We start from the raw sequence: 25,366 nt of genomic DNA, 5'->3' as shown, positions 1-25,366 counted from the left end.
CAGTCAGCAGACAGTGAAGTCATCTGGAAGGATGAGGAGATCGGGATTTTCACAAGGGTCCTGGATGCTAGATGTGCAGTAGCTCACAATCTCTGGCTGACCGGCTCTGCTTGGCATCACTAGCAAAGACTGCTAGTTCAGTCTTCCCCAGCCACTGCAATTTGGACTAACCACTCTCCTGGGTATTTTGGATTTTGGACATGGATGGAAAGACAAACTGGATGGAAAGTCAGAATTTGCCAAGTCTGCCAGGCCAAAATGAAATGGGGCTGTAGGCAATTAAACTCCCCTTTCACAAGACTTTGGAGGAGTTAAAGAGCTCCAAAGTCAGGCAGCTTAAGAGAAAGATGCTTCCTTTTTTAACCAAATGAACATTTGATGGGAGGGAAGCGCTTATTTAGAGAAAAATAAATAACTAAGGGCTTGTCTTTGTCATAGCTGGGAGTTACTAAGGCCTGGCTTCATCCTGCCATCCAGGACATTTGGTGAAATGGGAATTATGCAACTTCCTAGGCAAAAGTATCTTACCCAGGTCCAGGGAGAAGAGAAAGTTGACCTACCTGCTGCAGGCTGAGGAAGGCCGTGCCCAGCAGGACTAGCCATGCCAGGAAGCAGAGTTGCAGCTTTGAGACAGGGCTGAAGCCTTGGGGGAATAACAGGCAGACCCAACTGTGCCACCCAGCAGAGCCCAGTCCTTCCTGAATTGTGACTGGAATAGATCTCTTTGGAATAAGGATTGTGCTAATGCTTTTCCTCTGACATGTTTGCCTACAACCCATTGATAAGCACAGGGTGGGGAATTATTAGCTTCCAAGCCACAGGAGCAACCTGGGTCCAAAAGCTTGCCCAGGACCCTGGCACACATCACTCACCGACAGTGTCACACCTGCAGAAATCTTCAGCAGCTTCAGACATCCCAACTGGCCAAGGCAGAAAGACTGCCAGATCAGAACCCAGTCTTCCAAAGCCCCGCAGGGCTTTTTCTGCCCAGCGGACCAGTCCAAACCAGTACTGACCCCAGATATCTTTTACAATGCCAATGCTAAACCAGATTCCTACATGGCCTCAATTGGTTCCAGCTCCCACCTTGATGTGTGAGAGGAGAAAAGAGGAAGCTAGTAATCACTCCATTTCTCATATTTGGTGTGAAGTCCCGAGACTGCTGGAAGAAGGAATCCGAGTGCAGGAATGCTTAGCCCCAGTGATTAACTTTTACCCATCAAAAGTTCTTTCTAACAGTGAAATAGACCACAGGCCTAGCCTGACATTTGTCCAAGCCTAAATTTTCGCTTAGGCTGTTTTGAACACTGATACTTATGCCTGCTTTCTAAGCATGAAATAATGTTCTTGTTCTCATGGGAGTAACACATGTTTATGCTTGGGGGCAAATAAGCCAATTGCTTTATGATTAACCCTGGAGTTAAGCCTCAAAAGCAAGAGTCTTACAATAAGAGTGTTGACAATATGGTTGAAAATGGGCCTGTTTCTTGTTAAAAAGTACACGTGTGTCTACATGAACATGTGCATACATATGTGTGTGTAGGAGTCAAGTCCTGACTGGGTTGATTGCCTGCAATCTAGGGTTCAGTTTTTAAGTTTGGGAAATGCATTTAAGTGTATTTTAACTTGGAAATTTCACTTTTAATTAAAGCAATATTTATAAGTAAAATTTTTAAACACTCTTCCTAAGATAAAATACCTTTAATTATAAATCAGCCCATTTTCTTAAATATTTTAGAAAGGAGTTGGTAATCATGATAAAGTAAAAACGATATTTTACCTTTCAAATTTCTCAGTTCTCACCAAAGAGTTAAATTTAATAAAGAATGAGAACCCTAACTAGTCCAGCCTCCAGTGTTTTTGTTGCCCTGCCTCAAGCTGGAGAATGGGTTTAAGCGTGAAGGCTAGACTGGGCCCCGGGGCAGCAGTGTGTGGAATCCAGCTGGTTCTGGCTCCAGATTCCTTTTTCTCAGCTGCAGGGATAGTTTAGGTGAACCTGTATTGGGGTCTCACTTGCCTGGGTTGCATCCACTTTGTGGTGGTGGAGTTGGGCTCTAAGCCCCCAGCCTGCTTCCTCCAGTGCATGGTCCATTCAGCTGCCACCTCTGATGCTGACTTTACTAGAAACATGCAGCAGCAACAGGTGTGACATTCTCACTCTGCCATTTAAAGTCTGTGCTGCTTTTCAGGACAGGTAAAGGCAGGAGGGCAGTCTGAGATCATGAAGAGTAACACAAAATCCTACCTCAAGGATGCTAAGTTTGTACCACCCTCTCTCAGACACAGCTGTGAGCTCCCCTGGGCTGTGGCTGCTGGTCATATTTATCTGTACACCCCAGGTTTCCTACAGCGGGTGGGTACAGGCCCAGTCCTAGCCATTAGCCCTGGTTTGTATTTGGGACAAGGCCCAAGTTGTTTCCTCTTCTTCCCAGACACCTCCTGGGGTTAGTTCACCCCTGCAGAATAAACATTCAAAGGAGGCAAGTTTCACTAAGATAATTAGCCCTAATCATCGCAGGGTGACTCCAAAGAGAATTTGGGCTGGTGCATTCCGATATACCTTGACCGTCCCGTACCAGAACTGTGCCAGGTGCACCTGGAATTTTCCAAGACAAATGTGAATCTTAAGGGGAGTATTTTGTCCTCCTGTGAGGAAAAGTACTTTAAAATGTGCAAAACTGAGGAATCAGAGCTTAAGGAAGACTCAGACCCCATTTTAGCCAAACTTGAAAGGCTGATCTTGTTGCTAACTTTGATTGCCACTTGCTATCCCACATGAGTATCAACTCAGAGTTCTCATAGGTGTTGGTGATCTTGTTTGGGAACTTGGTTTTCACAGCAGAAATTAATTACTTAGCAAGTGCCCTAATTGAAGAAAATACATTGCTCCCAACCTCCATTGGCTTTTATTAAAGAATCTGGTCCTGAGCAGTTAGACATCCTCCTTTCCAAGCTTTTTATAGCATACAATCTTTAAGCTCTGCTTCTGATGTTGCCCTTCTTTACTGAAAACAATTCTGAATCATTAGTGTAATTAAGAAAATACCGTCTGAGGCCATTTTTATTTTGTATTTGCATATGAGACCAAAGCTGCAAAACAGGAACTAAGCATGGTAATAATGCTGGTCCAAAAAGGTGGCCAAGTATGAACACTTCCTTCTAGGCCTACGGCCAGGAGGAGAGCTGGCCTCTCGATGGGAGCATTGTATGCTGCTGAAACCTCCTTACTTGCGGGTTCTCCCCAGAGACAGAGAAGAAAACCCGAGGCAGGCATTAGTCTTGGAAACCAGTACCAGCTGGTATCTCATGCCAGTGAAAAGCATCCAGGACAAGCATGTCTGCAAAAAAAAAACAAGCATCTCCTGTCTCTTTCACATCTCTGTCACATCCGTGATCACCCTGAGTCAGACCCAAATAAGGGGCAGCAGAGACAGCCAGATGAAGCAGCAATGTGAGGGTAGTAACTGGTGGTGACAAGCCCTTCTCAATTTTACTTTACTAACTCAGCCAAGGCTTAGTTCCTGTTTTGCAGCCTGATGGAAATTTAATAGATCATTTGAAGTATGTAATCACCTGACATGCTAAGTGTCTGTGTGTGCCAGAGACACAGAATGGCAACCTGACCCCACCCTGTCCTTGTCTAGGAAACACGCTGGAGAAGAAAGGTGGCAAGGAGTTTGTGGAAGCTGTCCTGGAACTCCGGAAAAAGAACGGGCCCTTGGAAGTAGCTGGAGGTGAGGTGTGAAAGCCACCGTGCTTATTTGGTTGTGGCACATGCAGTATTAGGAAAACCATTTTGTGAGATGGCTTAGAATTTAGAGGTGCATGGCAATATAGCCGCATCTTCAAGACGGAGGCCAAGGACAGCCTGTAGCTTTGTAACTTAGAGTTTCATCACATGCAGGTTGTCTGGGAAAATCACCTTTGAATTTTTTTATTACTTAAAATAGCTCCTATATGTTTGATGTCTAGATCTCAAATTTTAAGAAATTATAGGAGCTGAGTTTGGTACATCTAAGAGCTGAGAGGGAGTGATACTGAGCCATTTGCAAAACTGCTGGTGAGAGATGCTAATTAAAAATCTTCAGCCATCCATGTTTGTAATAGGAAATGTATAAATACACATTTCTCATTTGCCAGTTACACCTTCCCTGGTATAAGGGGAAGAAAACAACTTGGCATCTGATGTGGGGAGAATTATTGCTAAGACCTGGAGGCAGGGTACTTCTTACTGCTTCAGGCCTGAATTTAGGTGGTCATTTGGGGTATACAGGACAGAGGACCTCCTGAGGACCTGAGAGTTGAGTCAGTGGGGAGGCCCGGCTCCACCACCAACTGTGTGAGGACAGATCACCCATTTCCTCACTTTGGGCTCTGGTTTTCTCTTCTTACTACCCAATTCCAATGCCTATCCTGTCTTTTAAATCCTCCGTTTTAAAAATGAATCTTAACTAAAGTTGGACATTGATAATTTTCGCATAAGCTCTCTCTTGGAGGGTCCACCAGGCCTTGCCCCTCTATTCCTAGTGACAAATGACACCCCTTTCAGGCTAGTCTCAGGATCCAGAAGGATTCCCTTTGCTGATCTGTGCCTTTGACCTCTGCTCTGCCACTTCTGTTTTGCCTGCAAGGGGCATGACATACAGGGCACTAACTATAAAGTTCTTCCAGGCAGTACCACCAAAGTCCCACACTGTACAAGGGAAGGCATACACAGTTTTAACTACCTAGCCAGGGGCAGCTGGCCTTTCGCCAGTCCCTTTAAAACACCTGTTTGACCAGCCTGTGGGTCTCTTCCCATCAGGGTTCCAGCTTGAGTACTGCTGGTAGCCCTTGGCACAAGGCCTGGTAGGAGGCAGCCTGGTGCTGCCATGTACCAAACTCTGTGGGAAACCTCAGCCACAGCAGATGCAAACCCATTAGGTGTAGCATGGTTCAAGATACTTTTGCTTGTTTCAATAACACTTTTGTTTTTGATTTTAAAGCTACTTTAGAAACTGCTTTAAAATAATTTTGAAAGTATAAAGAGGCAAATAAAACATATTCCTGTTCCACTGTGCAAAGATAGTCACTGTTAATGTTTCTTTCCAGTCCTTTTCTATGCGTAGTTTAGCCATGACTTCTCATGGGGATAAACCCACTGGTTTAATTCAATGCCGTAATGTCAGGTTTTTGTAGGTCAGCCTAGAGTTCTCAAGCCCAATCACAAAGCAGAGCCAGGACTCAAATTCATGCCCTGTGACTGAGCTGTTTCTACTGTACCATGAGACACTACCCACAAATCGCTCCTTCTCCAGTATCTACCACACGACCATAACAACACATACCCCTTGTAAAGATATTCCATTAAAAAAAAAAAAAAATGGGTTTCAGAAATACGCAACCAAATACAAAAAGTTTGGATGTTTTACTTTAGCAGTGGTATGGAGACTCTAATGTGCTCCTGTATAGAAGCATAGCATGCAGCACCCCCTAAACCCAGTGCCCCCAAAACCTTTGCAGAGCATCTATGGACAGGGATTCTGGAACATGCTGTGGGAGACATGGTACTTTGCAGTTTGTGGCAGACCCCAGGCCTGTGTCCTTAGATCTGGCAAGGGAAAGGCAAGTCTTTTTGGTGGAGATGTATAGCTGGAAAGGGGCCCCTCTTCTCTTCTAGGAAAAGAAAAAACAGTTCCTTAAAAACTAAGCTAATTCTGCCACAAACAGGATCAGTTATTCACACAGTGAGGCCATCTTCAGCAGGGAGAAGACAATGGCAGCGGAGATGCTGGTCAGTTTGCTTAGCAGATCATTTAAAGCAGTTGCTTTCCTGGTAGCTTTGTCCTGAATTGGGTCTGGGAGATTTAGAGAATACATCATAGTAGAGACAAATACATCATATTGGTGTGCAAGTCGATAATTAGCACACCAGTCGACTTAAAGAAGAAGGGTTGGAAACCCAAAACAATTATTTTAAGGCTGCAGATGTTCTGACATGTTTAGTTGAGTTTGTGTTCAGTTGAGTTAGATGGGTAAGGCTCTGCCTCTGGGAGAACTGTGTAAGCTTTCTGAGAGTGGAGAAAGGCTTACTACGAACTTGGTCAAAATTCCTGGTGGTGACATATTGTAATGCCAACTTTCCAAGGGTGTGGCTTGGCTTGGCTCCCCTCTTCAAGTGAAAAGACTAAATGATGAGCAGTTCTCGGCTCGAGCTCACGTTGGAATCACAACGCAGCAGACAGCTGTGGAACTCCTCAGACACAGGCCATTGGAGGGCCCAGGAAGATGTATGGTGGCAGGGGAGTGGGTCTGTGTTTGGCATCTTGTGCTTTGTAGTGAACCAGAGCTCACTATTTCTGTTTCATCCCCCCACCACTAGCTGCCGTAAGCGCAGGTCACGGCCTGCCTGCCAAGTTTGTGATCCACTGTAATAGTCCAGTCTGGGGTGCAGACAAATGTGAAGAACTTCTGGAAAAGACAGTGAAAAACTGCTTGGCCCTGGCTGATGATAAGAAGCTGAAATCCATTGCATTTCCATCCATCGGCAGCGGCAGGTAGGGGCATATGCTTGTTACATATCAGTCATGGGTGTGTCTCTCTGCGCACACATCGCCCATAATTGTGGTGCTGTCACTCTGTGCAAGGCCCGCGGAGGCTGCCTTAACCAAGGAGACCAGAAGCACAACATAGGGAAGAATGCAGACATTAAATGATGGTGAGGGACAATCAGAGAGATCCAAATCCCAAGGATGATATAAAACTTCAGTTTTGATAGCAAATGTCATCACAGAAGGGGACCCCAGGGTGTACTGGGACCACAGAAATGGCGCCTCAGAGAGCAAGTTTTGAAGGGCACAGTGACTTAGATGGGTGGAGAAGATCTGGAGGTATGAATAACAGGGATACAAATGAACAGCTTGGCTGTCTCAGAATAAGTCTATAGCTGTGTTACAGTCTGCCACCCAAACCACAGTATTCTTTGGATAAAGCCCTCTACCCCTTTCCTTTCTACTCACAAGCATCTTCCACCTCCTGAGAACCTGTGTCTCTACATGACTCACTGTCTTACTGCCCTAGGTAACCCTGCTGGTCTGCTAATGAGGTAATGGGACCTGGTGGAATGGAATGGGGAATTACGTGAGATTTTAAACAGGGCTGGGCCCTACTCCACTTCCTGTCCCAGAAAATCCCCAGGTAGACTCACCAAGGTCTTCACCAGCAATACAACTGCCCCTAAGACATACACATACCCAGAGGACCACCATGGGAGAAGCCTAGTTTTTCGACAGCTGATGATGCAGGTAGGGCTCAGGGCAACCCCCTCAGTACCTCCCTGGTTGTACACCCCAAAGATGTCAGCAAATAACCTATCAGGTTCCTGCCTGTTGGAGCAGCACTGCACTCTGGCTTAGGGGTCAGGCCTGGAGTTGCGTCCTGGCTTGGCCACTAACCAGGTGAGTGATGACATGTAAATTAATCCCTTTCTGAGAAGTTGGCATAATAATCCCCCCATGCAGTGTCTCAGGGTTGCTCTAGAAATTAAAGGAGCTCTTAGAAGGCAGAGTGCTTTCAGAAGTGTGTCCCATGATGCAGACATGAGGACCTGTCAGGGCAGAGCCACCTCTGAGATTGTGTCCCACTGCCCATCACTATTGTCCTCCCTACCAAGGGTCTAAGTCCAAGGCCTCTGGAAGGCTCAAGGTCTGCATTGGGCACTGAAGCAAAAAGAAACTGGCCTTTAGAGGCTGCAGCTGTTAACAACTTGCGCCCAAGAGGAGCCATAACCTGGGGTTCTGTGTTGGCAGATGGCTCACTTTGGACAGAGTACCTGCCACTGCTCCTGGGGCTTCCCTTCCCAGCTTGTGAGCCTTCTGGGGTCTCTGCCCATCAGCCCCTCCCAGCACCCAAGGAAGGCAGGGCTGTGTAGCACCAACTGCCTGTGACCCTGCAGGCTGTCCTTTCCTTCTGGGCGAGCCTGAGCAACGGTCCTCAGAACCATGTCATGAACTGATAGAAAGCTGCTCTCTCAAACACTTTCCTTCCAAACTTTCAAGAGGATAGAGAGTACATTTTGCCATTTTCTGCTTAGGCAGGCCTCGTGATTTTGCCTCCTGCATGCTGCCATTACTGAGGTCCCACACCTCAAGTACTGGTGGCAGAACTAGTACGGGGTGGGCTTCCTGTCACTTGACATTCTGCCTAGCAAAAGACCCTGTCCACAGGCAGATGGGCACTGCCACCATTCCCCAGGGCTTTCTGTGGCCAAGGCCATGTGTGACTGGAAGGGCCCACCAGTACCAGGCTCTGGGGGAAAGATCTCCGGTTGCGCCTGAACCTTCTCTGGAGCCTCTATCACTGCCTGCCACCCATTGCTGCCCCCACTTCTCCCAGTCAAGGGAAAAACAGAAGAATGAGCATTTCCTCAGCAGCCCCTCACCAGTCGGTGAGCTCTGGGCAGGCTTGCCTCCCCGTTCCCTGGCCTTGCATCTCTGGGCTGTCTGGTCCTGGAGCTGTGAGTAAGGCCCCTCAGCTCTCCTGTCCTGTGTGACCTTTGGTTAAATGAATCAACCTCTCTGCTCTGGTCTGCCTTATCAGCAAGTGAGACTGTAGGGACTGCCCTTCCTCACAGATGGTTCTGAGTCTCAGTTAATTAGTGCTTCGGATGTACTTTGATCTGCTCTGATGAAAGGTGCTTCTGAAGAGGGAGGCAATAGGAAACTTTATTGGAGGTAATAATTTCACACCCTTTCATATGGGTATTGAGAAATTTTTAATTGAAGCATAAAAGTAATTCTCATAAAAGAGCATCTGTTATTACAAACTTATTTACATTTTTCATGGAGTAAAAAGTAGGAATAAAAATAATCAATTGAAAGCTTTAAGGGGGGAAATGCCCAAGGCAGCACATGTGTACAGCTACCCAGGCCACATCTGCCAGGCAGACCTCACCCCACAGAGCTGTGTAAACAGCTGCCCTCTCTTTCATGAGTAAAAAAATGGGATTACACCAGAGCCGGCCAGTAAATCACAGTGGGTTTTAGGACGGGAAATAAAACAGCTTGTTTGTTGCATCCAGTGTCTCTGGCATGAAAGTAATGTTGGGATTAAAACAGTATAAATGTAAGCATGTTGGGAAAGAGCCGTTGGTAAAGGATCACTCTCTTAGCTGAGGCCCAGCGACACAGCCTAATGTGGAAGATGACCACAACCACACCTGTGTGATGGCTCCATCTAGCCTGTCGGCCTTGCTGGGGGCAAGGAGGCCCTGGCATCTGGACATCCTGTCCTCAGTCATTCTGGTCATGATATTTATGGATACCCCTACTCCCTCAGCTCTGTTTCACATTAGGGGTGACCCCTCTCCAGAGGGGTAGTACATAGAGAATACTAGTTTGGGGCTTTGATTAAACTTTCCTTAGATTTATGAGCTTAAGGAAAGTGGTTTATTTTTTTCAAGCTACTATTTATGGATATGTGTTGAGCCCCAGGTACTGTGCTAAACCCTTTATCTGCATTATCTCACAGCAACCCTACAAGGTGAGCATTATTATTCCTTTCAAGGGCAAAGAAACTGAAGCATGGAGGGGTTAAGTAACTCATTTGAGGTCAACTTGTACGTGGTAGAGCAAGAATTTGATCGGAAGCCCTTGGCTTCAGAGCTGTTAGGCTCATGGAACCCCTGCCTTCTGTCACCACTGGTCAGCCAGACCCCAGATCCTACCTCCTCTCATCCCACCACAGGGCTGTCCCCTGCCTGTGTACTCTCTTTGCATAAAACACTACCTGGGAACTCCCTGACCTGTCCAAGTATAGCCATCAGCCTCTTTCTCCTCCTAACCACTGGCCTCAGAGGTGAGATAAAAGGACAGAAACTCAAAGGCCTTTGGCCTTTGAATAGGGGAGAATTTTTCATTTACCCAAAGCCTGGGGGCCTCGAGTGAGAGGCCACTTTGGGGCTGCCCAATCCCCTCTCTAGCTGCAGGGGGCACAGCTCAGGGGAGTGGTGGCCCCATCACCATTGCTTCTGAATGTTCTCCTTCCTGTATACCGTTGCTCTCGGCTCAGGATCCTAATGACTTGGATCAAAATGGCCTATGTTTAGGGCAACTTCAAACAACCTGGCAATTACTAAAAAATGGTAAAGGCCTAAGAGCAGCCCACAGCACAGTGCGAGGGGGACCTAATCTTAGCAGAAGAATGTCTATACCCTAAGTGACTGACAGACAAAGAATACCAGAATCCACCTCTACTCCTCCCCAGTCATCAAGGGTAAGCTCCCAGTCTGGCTGCTCCAGAAAATCTCCCTGGACCCCCAGGATACAGCCTCTTCCCCTGTGACTCTGAGGTCCCTAATGAGCTAACCTGGATTTGCTGCATACCTGCCTGGCCCCAGCCCTGGAAAGTGAGCTCACTGAAAACAGGCGTGTGTGGTGAAGCCCCACTCAAGAAGAGGGCTGAACAGAACTGGGATGTGCTCCTTGGTGGACCTAGAGTTCCTGCATGTCCAGACAGGACTGTGGGACAGGCATCCAATGTGTACACCCCCAGCTATTACTGAGCAGGCTGACCCAAGAGGGCATCTTGCACTGGCCCTGGGAAACTGAGGTCTAGTACTCTTGGGAAAGGCAAAGGTCATTACACAACTGGAGTGACTTTAGGGAAAGCTCAGATGTCTGTTTTAGTCTGCTCAAGGTCCCAGCCCTATGGTGTAGGAAACACTTGACTCCAGAGGAACTTAAGGAATATTCCATAAACACAACCCACAGGCCAGATCAGGGGCTGAAGAGAGTGGAAACAACACACAGTGCACTCATCTCCTGGGCGGGGCTGATGGTGGCCGCAGCACTGGCAGCCTCATCATCACCACCATTGTCATCATTGCATAGACACCTGAAACACCTAATGTCTAGTGGAGGAAACTAATGTTTAGAGAGGTTAATGCCCTGGCCCACAGCAGCTGGGATTCAAACCCAATTCTGACTCTAGAGTGGAAGCCCTTAGCCCCTCTTGCTCTGCAGCATCTGGTCTGAAAAGAGGGCAGTGCAGCTGTAGGACAGAGTGGCTGTCACAGAGGCCAGGCCAGGCAAGAATGGCTATTCAGAGGGGCCGTGGTTATACAAGTAACAAGTGAACCCAGCTGAGAAGCTAAAGATGCAACACCAGTGGGCATGAGTGCGCCTGAAAGTAGTCAGTACTGCGCCGGGGAGCCTCTGTGTAGTCCCTGCTGCTGCATGCCCACAGTCATGGCCAGCATTTCTCTGGGTTCCGAGGCCAACATTGTTAGCACAGTGTAACTGCAAGGACAACAGCAGTCACCCAGTCACAGCTATCCCAGGGACAAGGGTGGAGGAGGCAGTTTTCTACTGCATGAGCCTTTTAAAAGACCCTTCAAAGCCACCTACTTTATAGACAGTTCCTCTTAACTGAAGACTCTCTGTGCCATGCTTGCTGTGCATTTTCCTGTCCCATACTCTGACTCCATTGCACAGGATGGGGAAACAAGGCACCGAAGCGGGACCACAACTCAAATCGTGTGTGACTCCTGGAAATCCTGAGCTTTTAACCACTCTGCTTCTCTACCCTGGAGGGAGTAGGGCTGTCAGGCCACCCATGCCTCAGAGGCAGACCTGGGTCTGACCTGCCCCAGCTGCTGCGTGTGCTACTGCTGCCTCTGTCTGGAGGCCTCAGGGCTTTGTGTGGAGTGCTCTTGCAAGGCATCCACCTACACATTCCATTTTGCTACAGGCATTCTAACTGGCAGCAAGACATTTTGAGACCCACCAGAAAATGTTAGGAAAGCCATTACCTCTGCCATTCCTTCCTGGCAGCCTGCGCAGTCCAGAGCAGCCACAGTCCCATAGCAGGGTTTCTTTCTTAGGCTGTAGCTTCCTAGGACAGAGGGATGGATTTGTCAACAAAGGGTTTTCCTGGAAACAAACCCAGATTCATGTTCACCCACCAACAATCTTGAAATGCTTGCAAGGCCAGGGACATTCCGGTGGAACAGTCTGCTATTAAATGGGAGTGCAGGCAGGTGTGGGCACTGCAAGTCTAAAACATTTGATGCTGACTTCCCTCCCCCATTTGCAGATCCTCAACATCTGGGTCCACCCTGCCAGCTTAGATTATGAAGTCCATGCTGGCTATTTGTAGAACAGCAGTTCTCAAAAGTTGCTAGACCTGCTGAATCAAACTGTTGGGTTTTGACAAGCTCTCCAGAATTCTGATGCAGGCTGAAGTGTGAGAACTGTTGATGTAGAGGAATAGAAAAGAATATTTCCTCACTGAAAGTCACATACCCTTTTGTAAGGATCCAAGGCAGAGGCAGGGAAAGCCCCAGGAGGGGTCTGTGTCAGAAAGCACTGGTCACAGGCAGGAGTGACTGGCACACTTTTGGTGTGTTCCATGGAAACCCCTTGCGACCTCCCAGTCAGCATGGCACGGCATGGGCCAGGCCACACTGTGTCCGCATCATACCACATCTCACCCAGCTTGTGTGGAATGTAGCTAACCATTGGAGACATCTGCTTGGGCACACAGCCCGGCTGCAGCTACAGAAGCCCTGCCCCAGGGCTAGCTCAGCTAGGCAGACCATCAGGTCACCTGACAACTGCTATTTGCAGCAGTTCCACAGGCCCTCAGCCCAGCCCCCTGTGCGCACGTGAGGCTGAGACAGGCAGGAGGGCACCTCACTGCAGGAACCTTGGAGCTGGCAGAGCATAGTCTTGGGCTTCACATGCAGAAAGCAACTTCTCACAGCTCCTCTCAGCACCCTGCAGCCCCCGTTCATCCAGGTCACATCCACAGACGGGGTTCTGCCTGCTCCAGAAGCTCTTGGCCCCTTGGCTCAAGTGCAGGCTGCAACAGGACTGAGGAGCCCAGCCCATATCTGGAAGCAGCCTGAGCTGCTGGAAAGATGCCCCCAAAAATGGAAGACTGAGTTTATCTCCTCAAGCAGTTCCCAACATGGCTCAATCCAGATAACCTGTGCTCTGTGCTCCTTGACTCCTGTGACTATAGTGAAGGCAGCTGTGCCTGGTGTGGGCCAAGATTTCAGATCTGCAAACGGCACTGGTGCCAGAGGAATGACCTGTCTGCTCTCAGCAGAGCCCTTTTCCTTCATTATACATGACACCCACCATCCTGGCCCACCTATTGGTCTAGAATCACCAGGATCTCCCAGGAGGAAGCTGCACAGGTCTAACACCACTCTTGTGGCCAGAGCGGCTCTGGAGCTCTGACGCCTCTCATGGGCAGGGTTGTATGCACTGGCTGCTGCTCTGTGGGTGTGCTCTGTGGCTGAGGAGCTGCCACCTGTGTGTGAAGGAACCGTGGGTTGCCCCCCACTAATTAATTGCCTGCAGGCTCCTTCACATAGGCTGAGGGCACATCTCTTGTCCTCTAAGAGGGAACTCCACTCCCGAGGCATCCAGAAGCTCCTAAGTCTCCACAAGCTGGAAGCCGTGTATGGTCAAAAGCAAGTCACAAGAGGGTTTCCCCTGTGGCTGTCAAATGCACTGTGCACTGTCAACAGTGGACCACTGAGGTGCTCCAGGGCCAAGCCAGGAGGTTCAGAATGCACAGGCATGCAGTGAGTGAGGCTAGCAGTACTACAGTAGATGCCTACCTTACACCTCTGGAAACCCCTCCACCTGGCAGCAGGTGCCTCATGTGAAGAACTCCAGCTGAAATAGGCGGACTGGCCCAGTGCCTTGGACACCAACACACCCACAGTCTCAGGTGGATCGATGACCGTAGATCTGCCAGTGAACAAAGAGCCACCCATGAGAGCTGGCCCCAGACTCACCCTCAGTATCCTTAACTAAAATGGGACCAGTAAGGGATGTGAATCCAGGGCCACTGGCTCTAAACCCAGGTTTTCACTAGAGTAGGCAAGCTGCCTATCTCCTCCTGGGTCTCCTGGGCTACCCACATGCCATGCTGACCAGGAGCAGCCTCAGGCACACCACAGAGCAGTGAGGGCCAGTCCCGATTTCACATTTTTAAATCCAGAGCATCTACCTCCAGAAATTGCCACATGACATTTGAAGCGGAAGTGTATGTGGATTCAAATACATATGGCTTGGAAACTTGGATGATAGCCCTGAGTTGAAGAGCCCACTGCTCCCTGCGTTGTGGCCTCTGGGGTGGTACCGCTGGTGTGTGTTAGAGGGTGATTCCTGGGCAGTGGCCCCTGGTATGAAGGGGTAACTCTTCTGTGTGGGTGGATAGAGGTCAGTGCCTTCCCAGAGAACCTGCAGCCATTCCCTGGGGCTGACATCGAGAGCCTGGGCTATGGCTCAGGCACTGTGCTAGTCAAATGCATGACGGAAAAAGAAAATCAGGAGCTCACACTGCACTTCGGGGGCTTAATGCACACCACAAAACACTATTCTGTTTGTTGGCTGCTGCCTTCTCTGAAAGCACATAGCACGTCCTTCTGCAGGTGCCAGCTCTCTGTCCAGTTGTCTGTCCCCCGTCCCGTCTTCTGGGCACTGGGCTTTCCCACGCTGGTATACAAACAGACACAGGGCTCAACAGACACGGACCCAATACACAGCAAGCTGCAGCACAGAGGTGGCCCGTAGGGTGGGGCTGGTCCCGCGGTCCCCATGGCATCCCAGTTGCTGAGTGCTTGTTTTCTCTTCTCCAGGAACGGTTTTCCAAAGCAGACAGCAGCTCAGCTGATTCTGAAGGCCATCTCCAGTTACTTCGTGTCCACAATGTCCTCTTCCATCAAAACGGTGTACTTCGTGCTTTTTGACAGCGAGAGTATAGGCATCTACGTGCAGGAAATGGCCAAGCTGGACGCCAACTAGGCTGAGCAACGACAGAACCAGCTGCACCATGTACCCCACCTCCAATTTAAAAGAAAAAAAAATCCCCTTCACTCCTACTGGGAGGTGGGACCCCTTTCATTTTCAGTTTTGCTCATCTAGGGAAAATAAGGCTTTGGTTTCCAGTTCAATTGTTTTTGACCTTCTAAAATGTTTTTATGTTAGCACTGATAGTTGGCATTACTGTTGTTAAGCACTGTGTTCCAGACCGTGTCTGACTTAGTGTAACCTAGGAGATTTTATAGTTTTATTTTAATGAAACCCTAATTGACGCACAGCAGTGGGGAGAACAGCGTCTTTTACTTGTCGCCGAAGCCAGGAAGCCCCGTTTGTAACCGTGTGTTGTGGTGCTTTATCGTACACCCAGTGGCGTTCTTTTTACTCTAATGTTCTTTTTTTTTCCCCCTCAGAAGAATCATGAATTTGCAACAGACCTAATTTTTGGTTACTTTTTGTCTTAATGATGGATTTGAAAATGGAAGATTTAATAAGGCAAAGCAGAATCTGTTGTCCTTAATTATATTTGCAATTTGGAATTTGTGTGAGTTGATTTAGTAAAATGTTAAACTGTTGTTGTGACTGGTGTGTTTCAGTTATTGTGCCTGTGAGTCGCGGGTCCTAAGTTGGCCTCTGCAGTCACAGGATGTGGGAGCAGGGCAGCCCATTCCCCTCAACCCTTGCCCTGCCCCCACAACTCCTTGGATGCTCCACAGTGTTCAGTGCAACCTGGGTGGGTGTGGGCCATCTGCTGGTCTCAGTGGTTTGTAGAGAGAATTTTTATAAAGCCTCACCTTTTGGTTCTGTGGGACCCTTGGGCCAGGGTGTTATCCCCATTCCACAGATGAAGGAGGGAGTATATCAAGAGCCATGCAGGTGGCATGTGGCAGGCTGGCGCAGAGCCAGGGCTCCAGACCCTGAGCCCAGCTCTCTCCTTACCATTGTCCCCTTCTGACAGTCTCTGGCTCAGGGCTGGGCCTGGCCACTTGCTGATGGAGCTGCCGGAGCCTCATGCCCTCTGCCGGGACTGCTGGGTCTGTCATCCCTGCAGGACGGGATCCCTGGCAGAAGGGTGCCGGGAGCTTTCCAAGGACAAGCCGCCACAGCCAAGGCTCCTGGGATGTGCTGGCAGCTTTCACATGCCTTCTCACCGCCAAGGCTGTTGAGGGATGTTGATTATTTAGGAAGACCTCAGCCAAGCCAGAGTAGCTAAAATATGTTAGCAAAACACGGACACTTTTTGCTTCAAGGGGCACTTAAACCTTAACCTTAATTTGCCTAAAACACACAGAAGACTCTTTCCATCTCTGAAAGAAAGAAAAGAAAAGAGAAAAGAAAAGAAAGATGCCTGCATCTAAAGCAGACTTGAACCAGGAAGAAATATGCAGCACACTTCATATTATGGATGAATGTAAAGGATCATTTTTCTTTCCCAAACTGTGCCTAATACAAGCTCTTCAAAACAGAAGACCCTAGACCATCACACAACCAATCTTTTCCATGAAAAGGCAACGACTTCCAACTTAAACCTGAAAGATGATTTTTCCAAATTTCATCTGAACATAAGGAGTTCTGTGGCATTTTTTCCAAGATCTTTGCTGGGTCTAGATGATGTATTCCTGTTTCTTGATTTGAAATGAGAGCGAGCGGTGGGGGGGTGGGGGGGAACTGCATTATCTTTATAAGAAGATGCATCTTAAAATGATACCACTTCATAGTTAATACCAGCAAACTGCTTAGACAAACCATACTATGCGCCCTCCACCCAAGAGCATTTGTGCTGGTAGGATCTGCAGTGTGGACAGAGAGTAGTGGAAAACTGTGGCCACTGTTAGCTGGTCAGACTGATATTTACTGTATGGCAGGTGCTGTGCTGAGTCCTTCATGGGTCTCATTTCATTTGGTCCTTGCAATAACCCTATAGGGCAGGTCCTATTATTAGATACATTTTATAGCCGGAGGTGATCACACTGCTGAAAAGTGACAACCAGATTCAAATGCAGAGTTTCTGACTATTGTGATATAGGGTCCCTGATGGCATGCGCTTACCAGCAAAGAGAGTCCATTTGGCCTTGGTATTTCTAACTTGGAGACTGAAACACAGAGGGACTTGTAGATGGAACCAAGTTTAAATGACTTAATTGGATGGGCTTAACTTTGGAGGAACACCGCAGAAGCAAATGTGTTTTTCAAAGATCTTCCACTAGATGTCGCTAAAAGGATTGAGAACTAGAGAAAAGGGCTGCGGATTTCTGCTCTCCTTGTGATTGCACAAAAGAATAAATTGCATTTATTGCTATTTGCATGAATGATTTACCATAAACACCTAAATGTTTCTAAACTTTGAATAATCCAAAGTGCATCATACCCTGTGATGTGGGCACACTGTAGAAATTCTTTTCAATGAAACTGAGGGAAAGTGAGCCAACAAGCTGCCCGGGGTTCCCACCATTGCTAAGCCACTCAGTTTATTTTTAAAACTGGGATCAAAAACTGTTCTCTGATGTCAGCCTCATGCTTTAAGGGGCAAAAAAGCTCATTACTTTCAAAAAAATTGGTGCAACTGCAAGGAACTCTTGAAATGCACACATGCCTCTATTCAAAAGACAAGTTTGCAGTTAGTAAAACTTAACAGAAATGAAAGTATTTTGTGAGGGGGTAAAATCCTGCAGGTTCTAGAAAGGTGAGGTGTTGCAGCCCAGCCCTTCCCTTCACTGTAAGCCTTCAGAGGCAGGCTTGCAGTGGATGCCACCAACAGCTGCCCCAGCCACTGTTGCTGTGCTGAGTCCCCCCAGCCTCCCCCAGCCTCACAGCCACGCAACCCTGTGATCCAATGGCAGCATTAGGCAGACAACACCCACTCCCATTCGTTTCTCAAGAACAATTCTTGCCCTCAACAGCTGGGTCCCGTCCCAAATAATCCAGACGATTTTCTCAGTGCTCCTCCATGGGCGCCTTTAAATGACATCTGAGATCTAACGCAATGCTGTGGCTCCAACTGGTACTAAACTGACAATAACAACCACTGTATGTGTGTCTTCTACATACATCATTGACTTCTCATGGCAACCCTATGAGATAGGTAATACTATCTCACAGAGAAGTGAAGTGTATTCCCTAAGGTCACACAGCCATGAATGGTGGAGGTAGGATTTGAACCCAGCTCTGACTCTACAACCAGCTCCCTGGAGCTGAATTCTCCTTTGCTATCCATCCCAATATTCTGTTCTTCAGGTTATGCAGGGTTTCTTGCCTACTCACTGAGAAGTCCTGTGTGGCTGGCCCTGGGAACTTAAACAGAACTTGTTGGATGACAGATGAATAGGAATGTGCATTTAAAGCAATCCAGTGGTCAACAAGGACTTACTAAATGCTTTCTATGAAAGAGGCCTCGGATTAAGGGTTTCTTACAAAGGCAGGTAAGCAAGCATTGTCCAGCAAGCACTAACTCAGAGAAGTACCTGCTAAAAAGGCAGGGGCCCAGAGCAGGGAGTTTTGCCCTCTGGCTGAGCAGGCTCAGGGAGGGCTTCTTGGAGCAGAAAGCCTAGTGCTGGATTTGATAGGAAAGGTTGGAATCTCCCAGGTCAGGAGAGCAAGGCAGTGGGTAACAGACGGCAAGCTAGCATAGAGGCTGCTCCGGTCAGCCCCAGCTGGGGAGCTCCTGCACCCTCTCTATGGAGATTCTGTCTTCACCCTCTTCCCACCTAGGACAGCCACTTCAGCCCTGGCCTCTGCTCACTACATGCCATCCCCAGCATTTGGAGTTGTCTACCCATGGATTTGTCTGTGGCAGAATTCCCCCTCCCATTCAGGGTCAGGTGACTGTATTTGGTCACAGCTACAGTCAGCTCTGACAGAGGAATCGGCTTACACTAAGGCAAAAAAAAAAGAGAAAAAAAAAAAAAAAAAAAAAGAAGAGGTGGGCTTCCCTTTCTCACCCAAGGTCCTGCCATTCCCAGTACCGGGGGTGGTCAGCCTTTCTCAGGAGGTGGAAGCCCTCACTGGGCCTGTCCACTGTGGGTCTGTCTACTTGGGGTCAGGCAAGCCTCTCATGTCCTTATTTGTCACTCAGGCTGCCTTGTCAATCACCCCGAATGGTCCTGGAACGAGGTCTTACTCAATTTATTCATTAGCAACTACCACGTTTAGTTTTTGCTGCCAGGCACTCCTGGCCGATGTTATCTTGGGAGCTGGCCTTGGTGCCGCCTTCCAGTGATCCACCTAAAGGCGATGGGGCAAGGAGGGAGTCCTGGGGCCCACTCCCGGCTGAGAAGAAAGGGGAACACTCAATGGCAGGGGCGAGGCCACCTTTTCTTCCATTTATAACCTAGCCTGTTGTGTTTGCTTCTGGGGGCCCCCCATATCAAAACAATATCACATGAGCCTCCTGACAGGCAGGCAATAACACTGCTCATTAATCCCCCGCCCCCGCCCTGCCCTCCATGCTCCTCTGCAAAGGTGTGTAAATAGAGTGGCCTTTCCCTGACCCTGGAAACCAACCCAGCCTGGGCTGCCTTGTCGAACTCAGAGAAGAGTGTCTTAGAAACACTCTCTCCATAGGAAGCACTTCCTCCTCACTCCCCTTCTCCCTACTAAGCGACCCCCACCCCTCCCACACTCACCCATTCCCATGGGTGCACATGCACACACACATACATTCACATGCACATAGCGAGGCCCCGGAGCCCTCTGTGTTGGCAGAGTATAGAAAGGAGGAACATGCAGACAAACACCCTATGAACTTGGGCAGAGAGCAGCCAGGATTCTGCCTCCCACAAAACATAGCTGACATTTCTCCTTGAGAGGCCCTCCTTGGCCTATTTTGCTCTGTGAAGTGACCGGAACTGTCTGCAGATCTTCTGCTAATAACTCCCTTGGCTAACTTAGAACAGGGTACTGGGACTCCCCAGCATCTGATGGGGGACCCAGCACCCACAGCAGAGGACAGTAGCCACTCACCACCACAGTCTGCACATACTCGGTGTCTGCATGAATGTGCCCTAGAGCACTCCTAGCAGGTCATGTACTCCCTGGCAAAGAAGCCCTCTGATGGCGCTACTGGGCAGAGGAGGAAAACGGTCCCAGTGTCACAGGTTAAAGGTCACTGCCTTGGCTTCCGGTTTGTAACTGCTCCTTGAGGAGAGTAAAAAGCTGAAAATCCCAGAAAGACACCTTCCAAATCTTATGTTCAAAGCCCTGAAACCAGAGCAGTGATCACTAAGTGATGATCACCAGCATGGTCCTAGAACACATGCAGGCAGGAGGTCAGATCTGCCTTGCTAGGGAGTCTCTTCCTGTCCTGAGCCCTGGAACAGGCACCTTGGATCCCAACATCAGGAGTCACACTATCCCCGTTCCCATACACACCCCTTCCCATCCACCAGCCTGGCCTGCTGGGCCAGAGCCCTGCTGCTTCTGACACAGGGTGATGGCACATCCCCTGCTGACCACCACTGCTCACCCAGGTTGGGCTCCAGGCACGACCCTCTCAGCTTGTCTCCCTGTGCACTCCCTGGCCAGACTGGCTGGGAAACCTGATATTTCTGTACCTTGAAACGACAAGGCTTCCTAAGCTTAAGAGAATAAATTAGAGTTGAGTTCAAGTAGGCTCAGCTGCGGCGGATGGGCAAATTGATTTGCTTCCCATCTGGGAGATTAAATTCCACTGCCCAGAAATGGCAGTGGGGTAATGAGCTGTCAGTCAAACGGCGCAGAGCCAGGGCCGGGTACGTAATTGAAAGCCAGCAGCTCCTCATTAGGTCCCATGGAGGTCCTGGCTGCGGATTCCCACCTCAAGGAGGCCTCTGGACCCCAGAGAGAATGCACTTGGCCCTGAGGCCACATCCTCTAGAGGGAAACGCCACCTTGGCCCAGTGCTGGGCTAACTTTAAGGAACTTTCACTGAGCTCAAGGTGCTTATATTTGTCCGCAGTCACTAACAGCCCCTCCAGGATTTAATTATGGGCAAATCCACTGAGATTCCACCCAAGGGGCATCTTTTTCCAGGGGGCCCTCTCCTGTCCTCCTATGTGTCCCTAGTCACCCCAGGTCGTCTCAAAGGGCAGCACCCCCAAAACCATCGCCACACCCCACTCAGCCCTTTACACATACAAAACACCCATACTCACTCTGCCCGTGTAATCCTGAAACACCTGCAGATGGTGATGGCAGTACCTCCATTCGATAGCTGAGGAATCTGAGGTGCATGGAAGTTTAGAAGCTGCCTTCTAACACTTTGGCAGGCCTAGGAATGGAGAAAGGAGGGTCCTCTTCAGCCTCATCTCACATAATCCCCTCGCATGCTCTCTACTGTACTTCCTCCCTAGGGCCACTTGTATCTCACCTTCAGGCCTTTGCATATACCAGTTCCCCACCAGAACACACTACAGCCTCCACTTATTTGTAATCCTACTCAACCCTGCAGGGCTCTGCTCTTAGACATCCCTTATGCCTCCTCCAGGAAGCCCTCTCTGACTATTCTGTCTGGGGAATGTGCCCTCTCTCTCAGTGCACCCTGCACACCTGCCAGCCACAGCGCTGTGCCTTCTGAACAGCTGTCATGTGGTTACGTGGCCATCTACCCCATCAGACGCTGAGCGCCACTCATGCACACATTCCATGAGCCCACTGGGCCAAGCTCTGTAAAGGGCTCTGGGGACAAGCAAAGGAGACCCTGCCCTCCATGAAGGCAGAAGCCAGGGGCTGTACACCTGCTGTACCCTCACTGCCTCACCCCAAGGGCACAGGGCAGGGCAGGGCAGGGGTTCTCTCTTGGTGGCTCTATGAATCAACAACGGGATTCAAAAGCCAAGCAGCAGGCCGAGGGCCTGACTCAGAGGAGCATGGGAATAACATGCCCATGTGAAAGTCAACCCGGGTGACAGCTGGGGGTAACCCATCATGCTGGACCTCTCACTTCAAGCAGGTGCATGGTGGCTTCAGAGTGGAGTCTGATGTTGGCACCAGGCCACAGCTCGGCCCCACCTTGCCACTGCTAACCACAGCTGGAGTCTCATGGCATCTAGTGCTTCTGCTCTTGCAGACTCCTGACTTGAAAAGGGAGTGGACATGGGACCTTCCTGGATAGATGCCAAATCCAGTGTTGATCAACAGGGAAAACAGTGGCCAATGTCTGCAGGAGATGCCTGTGAATTACAGCAGCAGAGATCCCTGCCTGTGTGCCAGTTAGCGTGGGTGGGCAATAGGCTGAGGAGTCTGCCTGCATCATTTCATCAAATCCTCCTAACAGCCCTGCAGAGGGAACATCATAGCCCCGCTTTCTAGGTAATGGGAGCTTACATCAGAGAGGTGAAGTTACTTGCCCAGGCCACGCAGCAGGAACCTGGCAGAACCAGGACTCAAAGCGAGGGACCAGTGACTCTGCGGTCAACTCTCTTTCATCCTCCTATGCTGCCTCCCGTAAGGGCCTCAAAAAGGAGAAGAGGTGCGGATGAGCACCTTGTCCAACACCACAGAGCTGGAGAGAGGAGGCGCCGGGGCAGGCCCTGAGAGTCTGGGCTTCCTCCTGGGCCTCCTGGGTAAAAAGACAAGGGACCCCAGCAAAGCCCAAATGGACACAGGAACGAGGCCCAAGTTCTGCTCCTCCCAGGTTGGGGTCCTGGCCCGGGCCTTCCAGTAATTAGTGCGCCCTTGTTAAGACTCAGTCGCGCCATTCTCGGGCCAGGACTTGTTTTTGTTCCCATGCGGAGGCCCTCGCAGGAAGGCCAGGCGCACGTGCGCAGCCCCATAAATCCAGCCGGCGTCGCTCATTACAAGGTTCCGCCTCACGGCTCCGCCGGCCCCAGCCCGCGCGGGCTTCTCCGGGACGGGCCTCCCTGCAGCCCGGCTCGGCTGCCCCGTGCCGCCCACAGCCTCAGACATGAGCTCATCCAGCACGACGCGTGTGAGGAAGTGGCGGGACGGCGCTCTCACAGCAAGGGGACAATGTGTCCATTAAGTCTTGTCAGCCCCGCTCCCCCCCGCCCCCCGCCGACCCACCCGCCCTCTGAGCAGGACCACCCCACTCCGGGCCCTGGCCAGCCTCTGTGGACCGTACAGCTTGAAGCCAGTTTTTGGGGATGTGTCCCGGGTGTGGCCATCCACCCAGTGAGTGCCACAGGAAGTCCAACAAGGCAGGGAGGACTTGCCTGGCGGGAGAACTGGGCTTGGCAACAGAAAGGCCCCAGACGTCCTTGCCTCCCTGCAGGCAGATTGACCAACTCCCTGTGGGATCTCAGGCAGGTTGCTCCATCCCTCTGAGCCTCCATCCTGGCAGCTATAACATGGGAAGTTACTCACAGCCCAGGCCACCCCACTGTCAAGGGCATTGCCAGGAACAGATCACGATACAGGGAGGCCTCTCACCATCCAGGGAGCCCCGTAGAGGTGGCCTGGGTGGGGTGAGTGGAGGCAGGAGGGAGCCAGGTGAGGGAAGCACTGGGCACCTGCACCAGTGACCTTGAGCCTCTGCGCTTGACTCTCCTTCAGTAGGAAACCAGGCTGGTCCTTTACTCTGATATAAGGAGCTGGTTAGGGGCATAAAGAGGTAGGCCACCATTGTGTGTGCTTGGGACAAGTCACCGCCCCTCTTTAGGGCATGTTTTCTTCTGTAAAACTGAGTTGGCCACACAGCATCAGTCGGAAATACTTAGTGGATGGGAACTGCGTCTCTTACTTTGATTCCCATGGAGGGTGGAAGCTGTGTAACTGCCACATCTGAAAACCAGGCTCTGGCTGCGGTCTGTGCTCCAGAGCAGCCAGCTCATGCCCAGGTGGCGATCATTACCACACACCATCAGAGCCCATCTTTACTGCATGTGGCCGAGGGTGCTGGAGGCATTGGCCAGCCCCTCCATGCAGCACTGTCACAGCTCAGAGAGGAGCTGGGCAACGTTCACTTGGAAGGAACATTCTAGAACTGCACTGTCCAATACGGTAGACACTAGTCACGTATATTTACATTTAAACTAAAGTTAAATACAATTAAAAATTCAGTTCCTTATTCACACTAACTACATTTCAAATGCTTGGCAGCCACATGTGGTTAGTGGCTACCATGTTGGACAGCAATGATTATAGGACATCTCCAGCATTGCAGGGAATTGCACTGGTTGGCTCTGTTCTAGAACACTGAGCCATGGAGCCCTTCAGGGCGACACCCCATGTTTTCCATATCATTTGATTCAGTGTATGGAGCAAAAGCCATAGCCAAGGCATTTCCCCCAAGCAAATGGTTCTATGCTAGTAAAAATGATGACAGTGATATTGTGATGCTAGAAACCATAACACCCATGGACTGAACATTTCTATGTCCCAGCAGAGTGCTGGGTGCCCAACATTCACATCACATTCAACTCCCTCCAAAAGACTTTATCATTAGTGACGCATCTCTATCTTACGGACTCAGACAAGCTAAGGAACTCCAGCAAGGTGGTGTCGCGAAAAACCAGCTCTGACTTCAAAGCCAGCCTGCCCCTCAGGCACAGAATCTGCCTAACCTCTTCCTGTGTTTTGAATAGATGTGCACCCAGAGGGATGACTGTCCTTTATAAAGGCATTTGTGTTTCCCTTCCTGGCTTTCATTTAGCTTTGAACACCTCCTCCTCTCAGGAAAGCTCAGACTTGTTTGAACCTGGGCTGAAGGTCACTTAGGTGCTGGTGTGGAATTTCATGCCCTAGCCAGGCCTGCAAGGGGCCAATGGGGCTAGTCTGGTCCCACCAACCATCCCCAGTTTCCAGAGGCACCTGCTCACTGCCTGGCTTCAGCCACCTGAGGCCAGGTACCAGGTATCCTGGGGAGTGAGAGCTGATGGACTGAGGCCACAGCTGTACTTGCAAAACCCGTTCAGTGACACAGCCCCCTGCACAGCTCAGGTCAGCAGAGCTGAGAGGGACGCAGATGCCAGGTGGATGCCCTGATGCATATTCACATGCCTGTGAGCAGTGACAGCCCACGTGCTCCTGCTCAAAGCCATGGTGTGGCACACACAAAGGCATGGAAAGCAGGACAGGGTGGCCATGGCCAGGCCCTTGGAGCGAGCCCTGCACCTGCATCCACTAGGCTGCCTGTTAGCTAGTGGGCGAATTAACGAATATTAAGCTGTGGTCTCAATACCTGCTGGGGTCACCTGATCAGCCTTCTACAGAGCTCATTGCTCTGGGCCGCAAAACGCCTGTCTTGCCATCCCCAAACTCCTCTAACTATATCCTCATGGCAACCCCGAGACTCGCATGCAGAGTAGGGACCACCCTCCAACTTGACAGATGTGGAAACTGAGGCCTAGTGAGCAAATGCCATTTCCAAAGCCCATGACTGCCTCCTGGGGCTTGTCCATGAGGCTCGTCACCTCTCCCTCAGCCGCCTTCTCCAGGATGTGTCCCACAGGCGTGCACACTGTGGGCTCTATGGCTCCCAAAGCCAAACAAGTTCACCAGAGGGACAGCTCCAGGTGCCCTCCTCTCTGCCCCAGGCCTGCCATCCTCCCTCAGCCCTGCAGGTCACCCTAGGACCCAAGTCACCAGGGAGGATGATTGGTGAGCTCACCTGGCCT

General features: G+C 50.0%; 1 protein-coding gene and 1 long non-coding RNA gene across 5 annotated transcripts in view; one reads left to right on the top strand and one right to left on the bottom strand.

Moving 5' to 3' along the window:
• MACROH2A1 (macroH2A.1 histone) overlaps positions 1-15,391 on the top strand; it is a 65,111-nt gene extending 49,720 nt beyond the window's left edge. For 3 of the 4 annotated variants that reach the window (XM_015140868.3, XM_015140867.3, XM_015140865.3), the window contains exons 7-9: positions 3,645-3,734; positions 6,362-6,536; positions 14,636-15,391. In XM_015140868.3, the coding sequence (XP_014996354.1) occupies positions 3,645-3,734; positions 6,362-6,536; positions 14,636-14,801 (431 nt within the window). In that variant the 3' untranslated portion in view covers positions 14,802-15,391. The remainder of the gene's footprint in view (positions 1-3,644; positions 3,735-6,361; positions 6,537-14,635) is intronic. The other variant, NM_001261740.1, reaches the window with a different exon arrangement.
• LOC144341542 (uncharacterized) overlaps positions 5,391-25,366 on the bottom strand; it is a 172,002-nt gene continuing 152,026 nt past the window's right edge. Inside the window, exons 3-5 of the long non-coding RNA XR_013418543.1 lie at positions 13,610-13,742; positions 11,789-11,871; positions 5,391-6,641 (exon numbers count right to left, since the gene is read on the bottom strand). This is a non-coding gene — a long non-coding RNA (uncharacterized LOC144341542). The remainder of the gene's footprint in view (positions 6,642-11,788; positions 11,872-13,609; positions 13,743-25,366) is intronic.

Source organism: Macaca mulatta, chromosome 6, assembly GCF_049350105.2.
Source record: "Macaca mulatta isolate MMU2019108-1 chromosome 6, T2T-MMU8v2.0, whole genome shotgun sequence".
NCBI classification, from domain to species: Eukaryota; Metazoa; Chordata; class Mammalia; order Primates; family Cercopithecidae; genus Macaca; species Macaca mulatta.
This window is presented reverse-complemented; position numbering and strand designations above follow the sequence as displayed.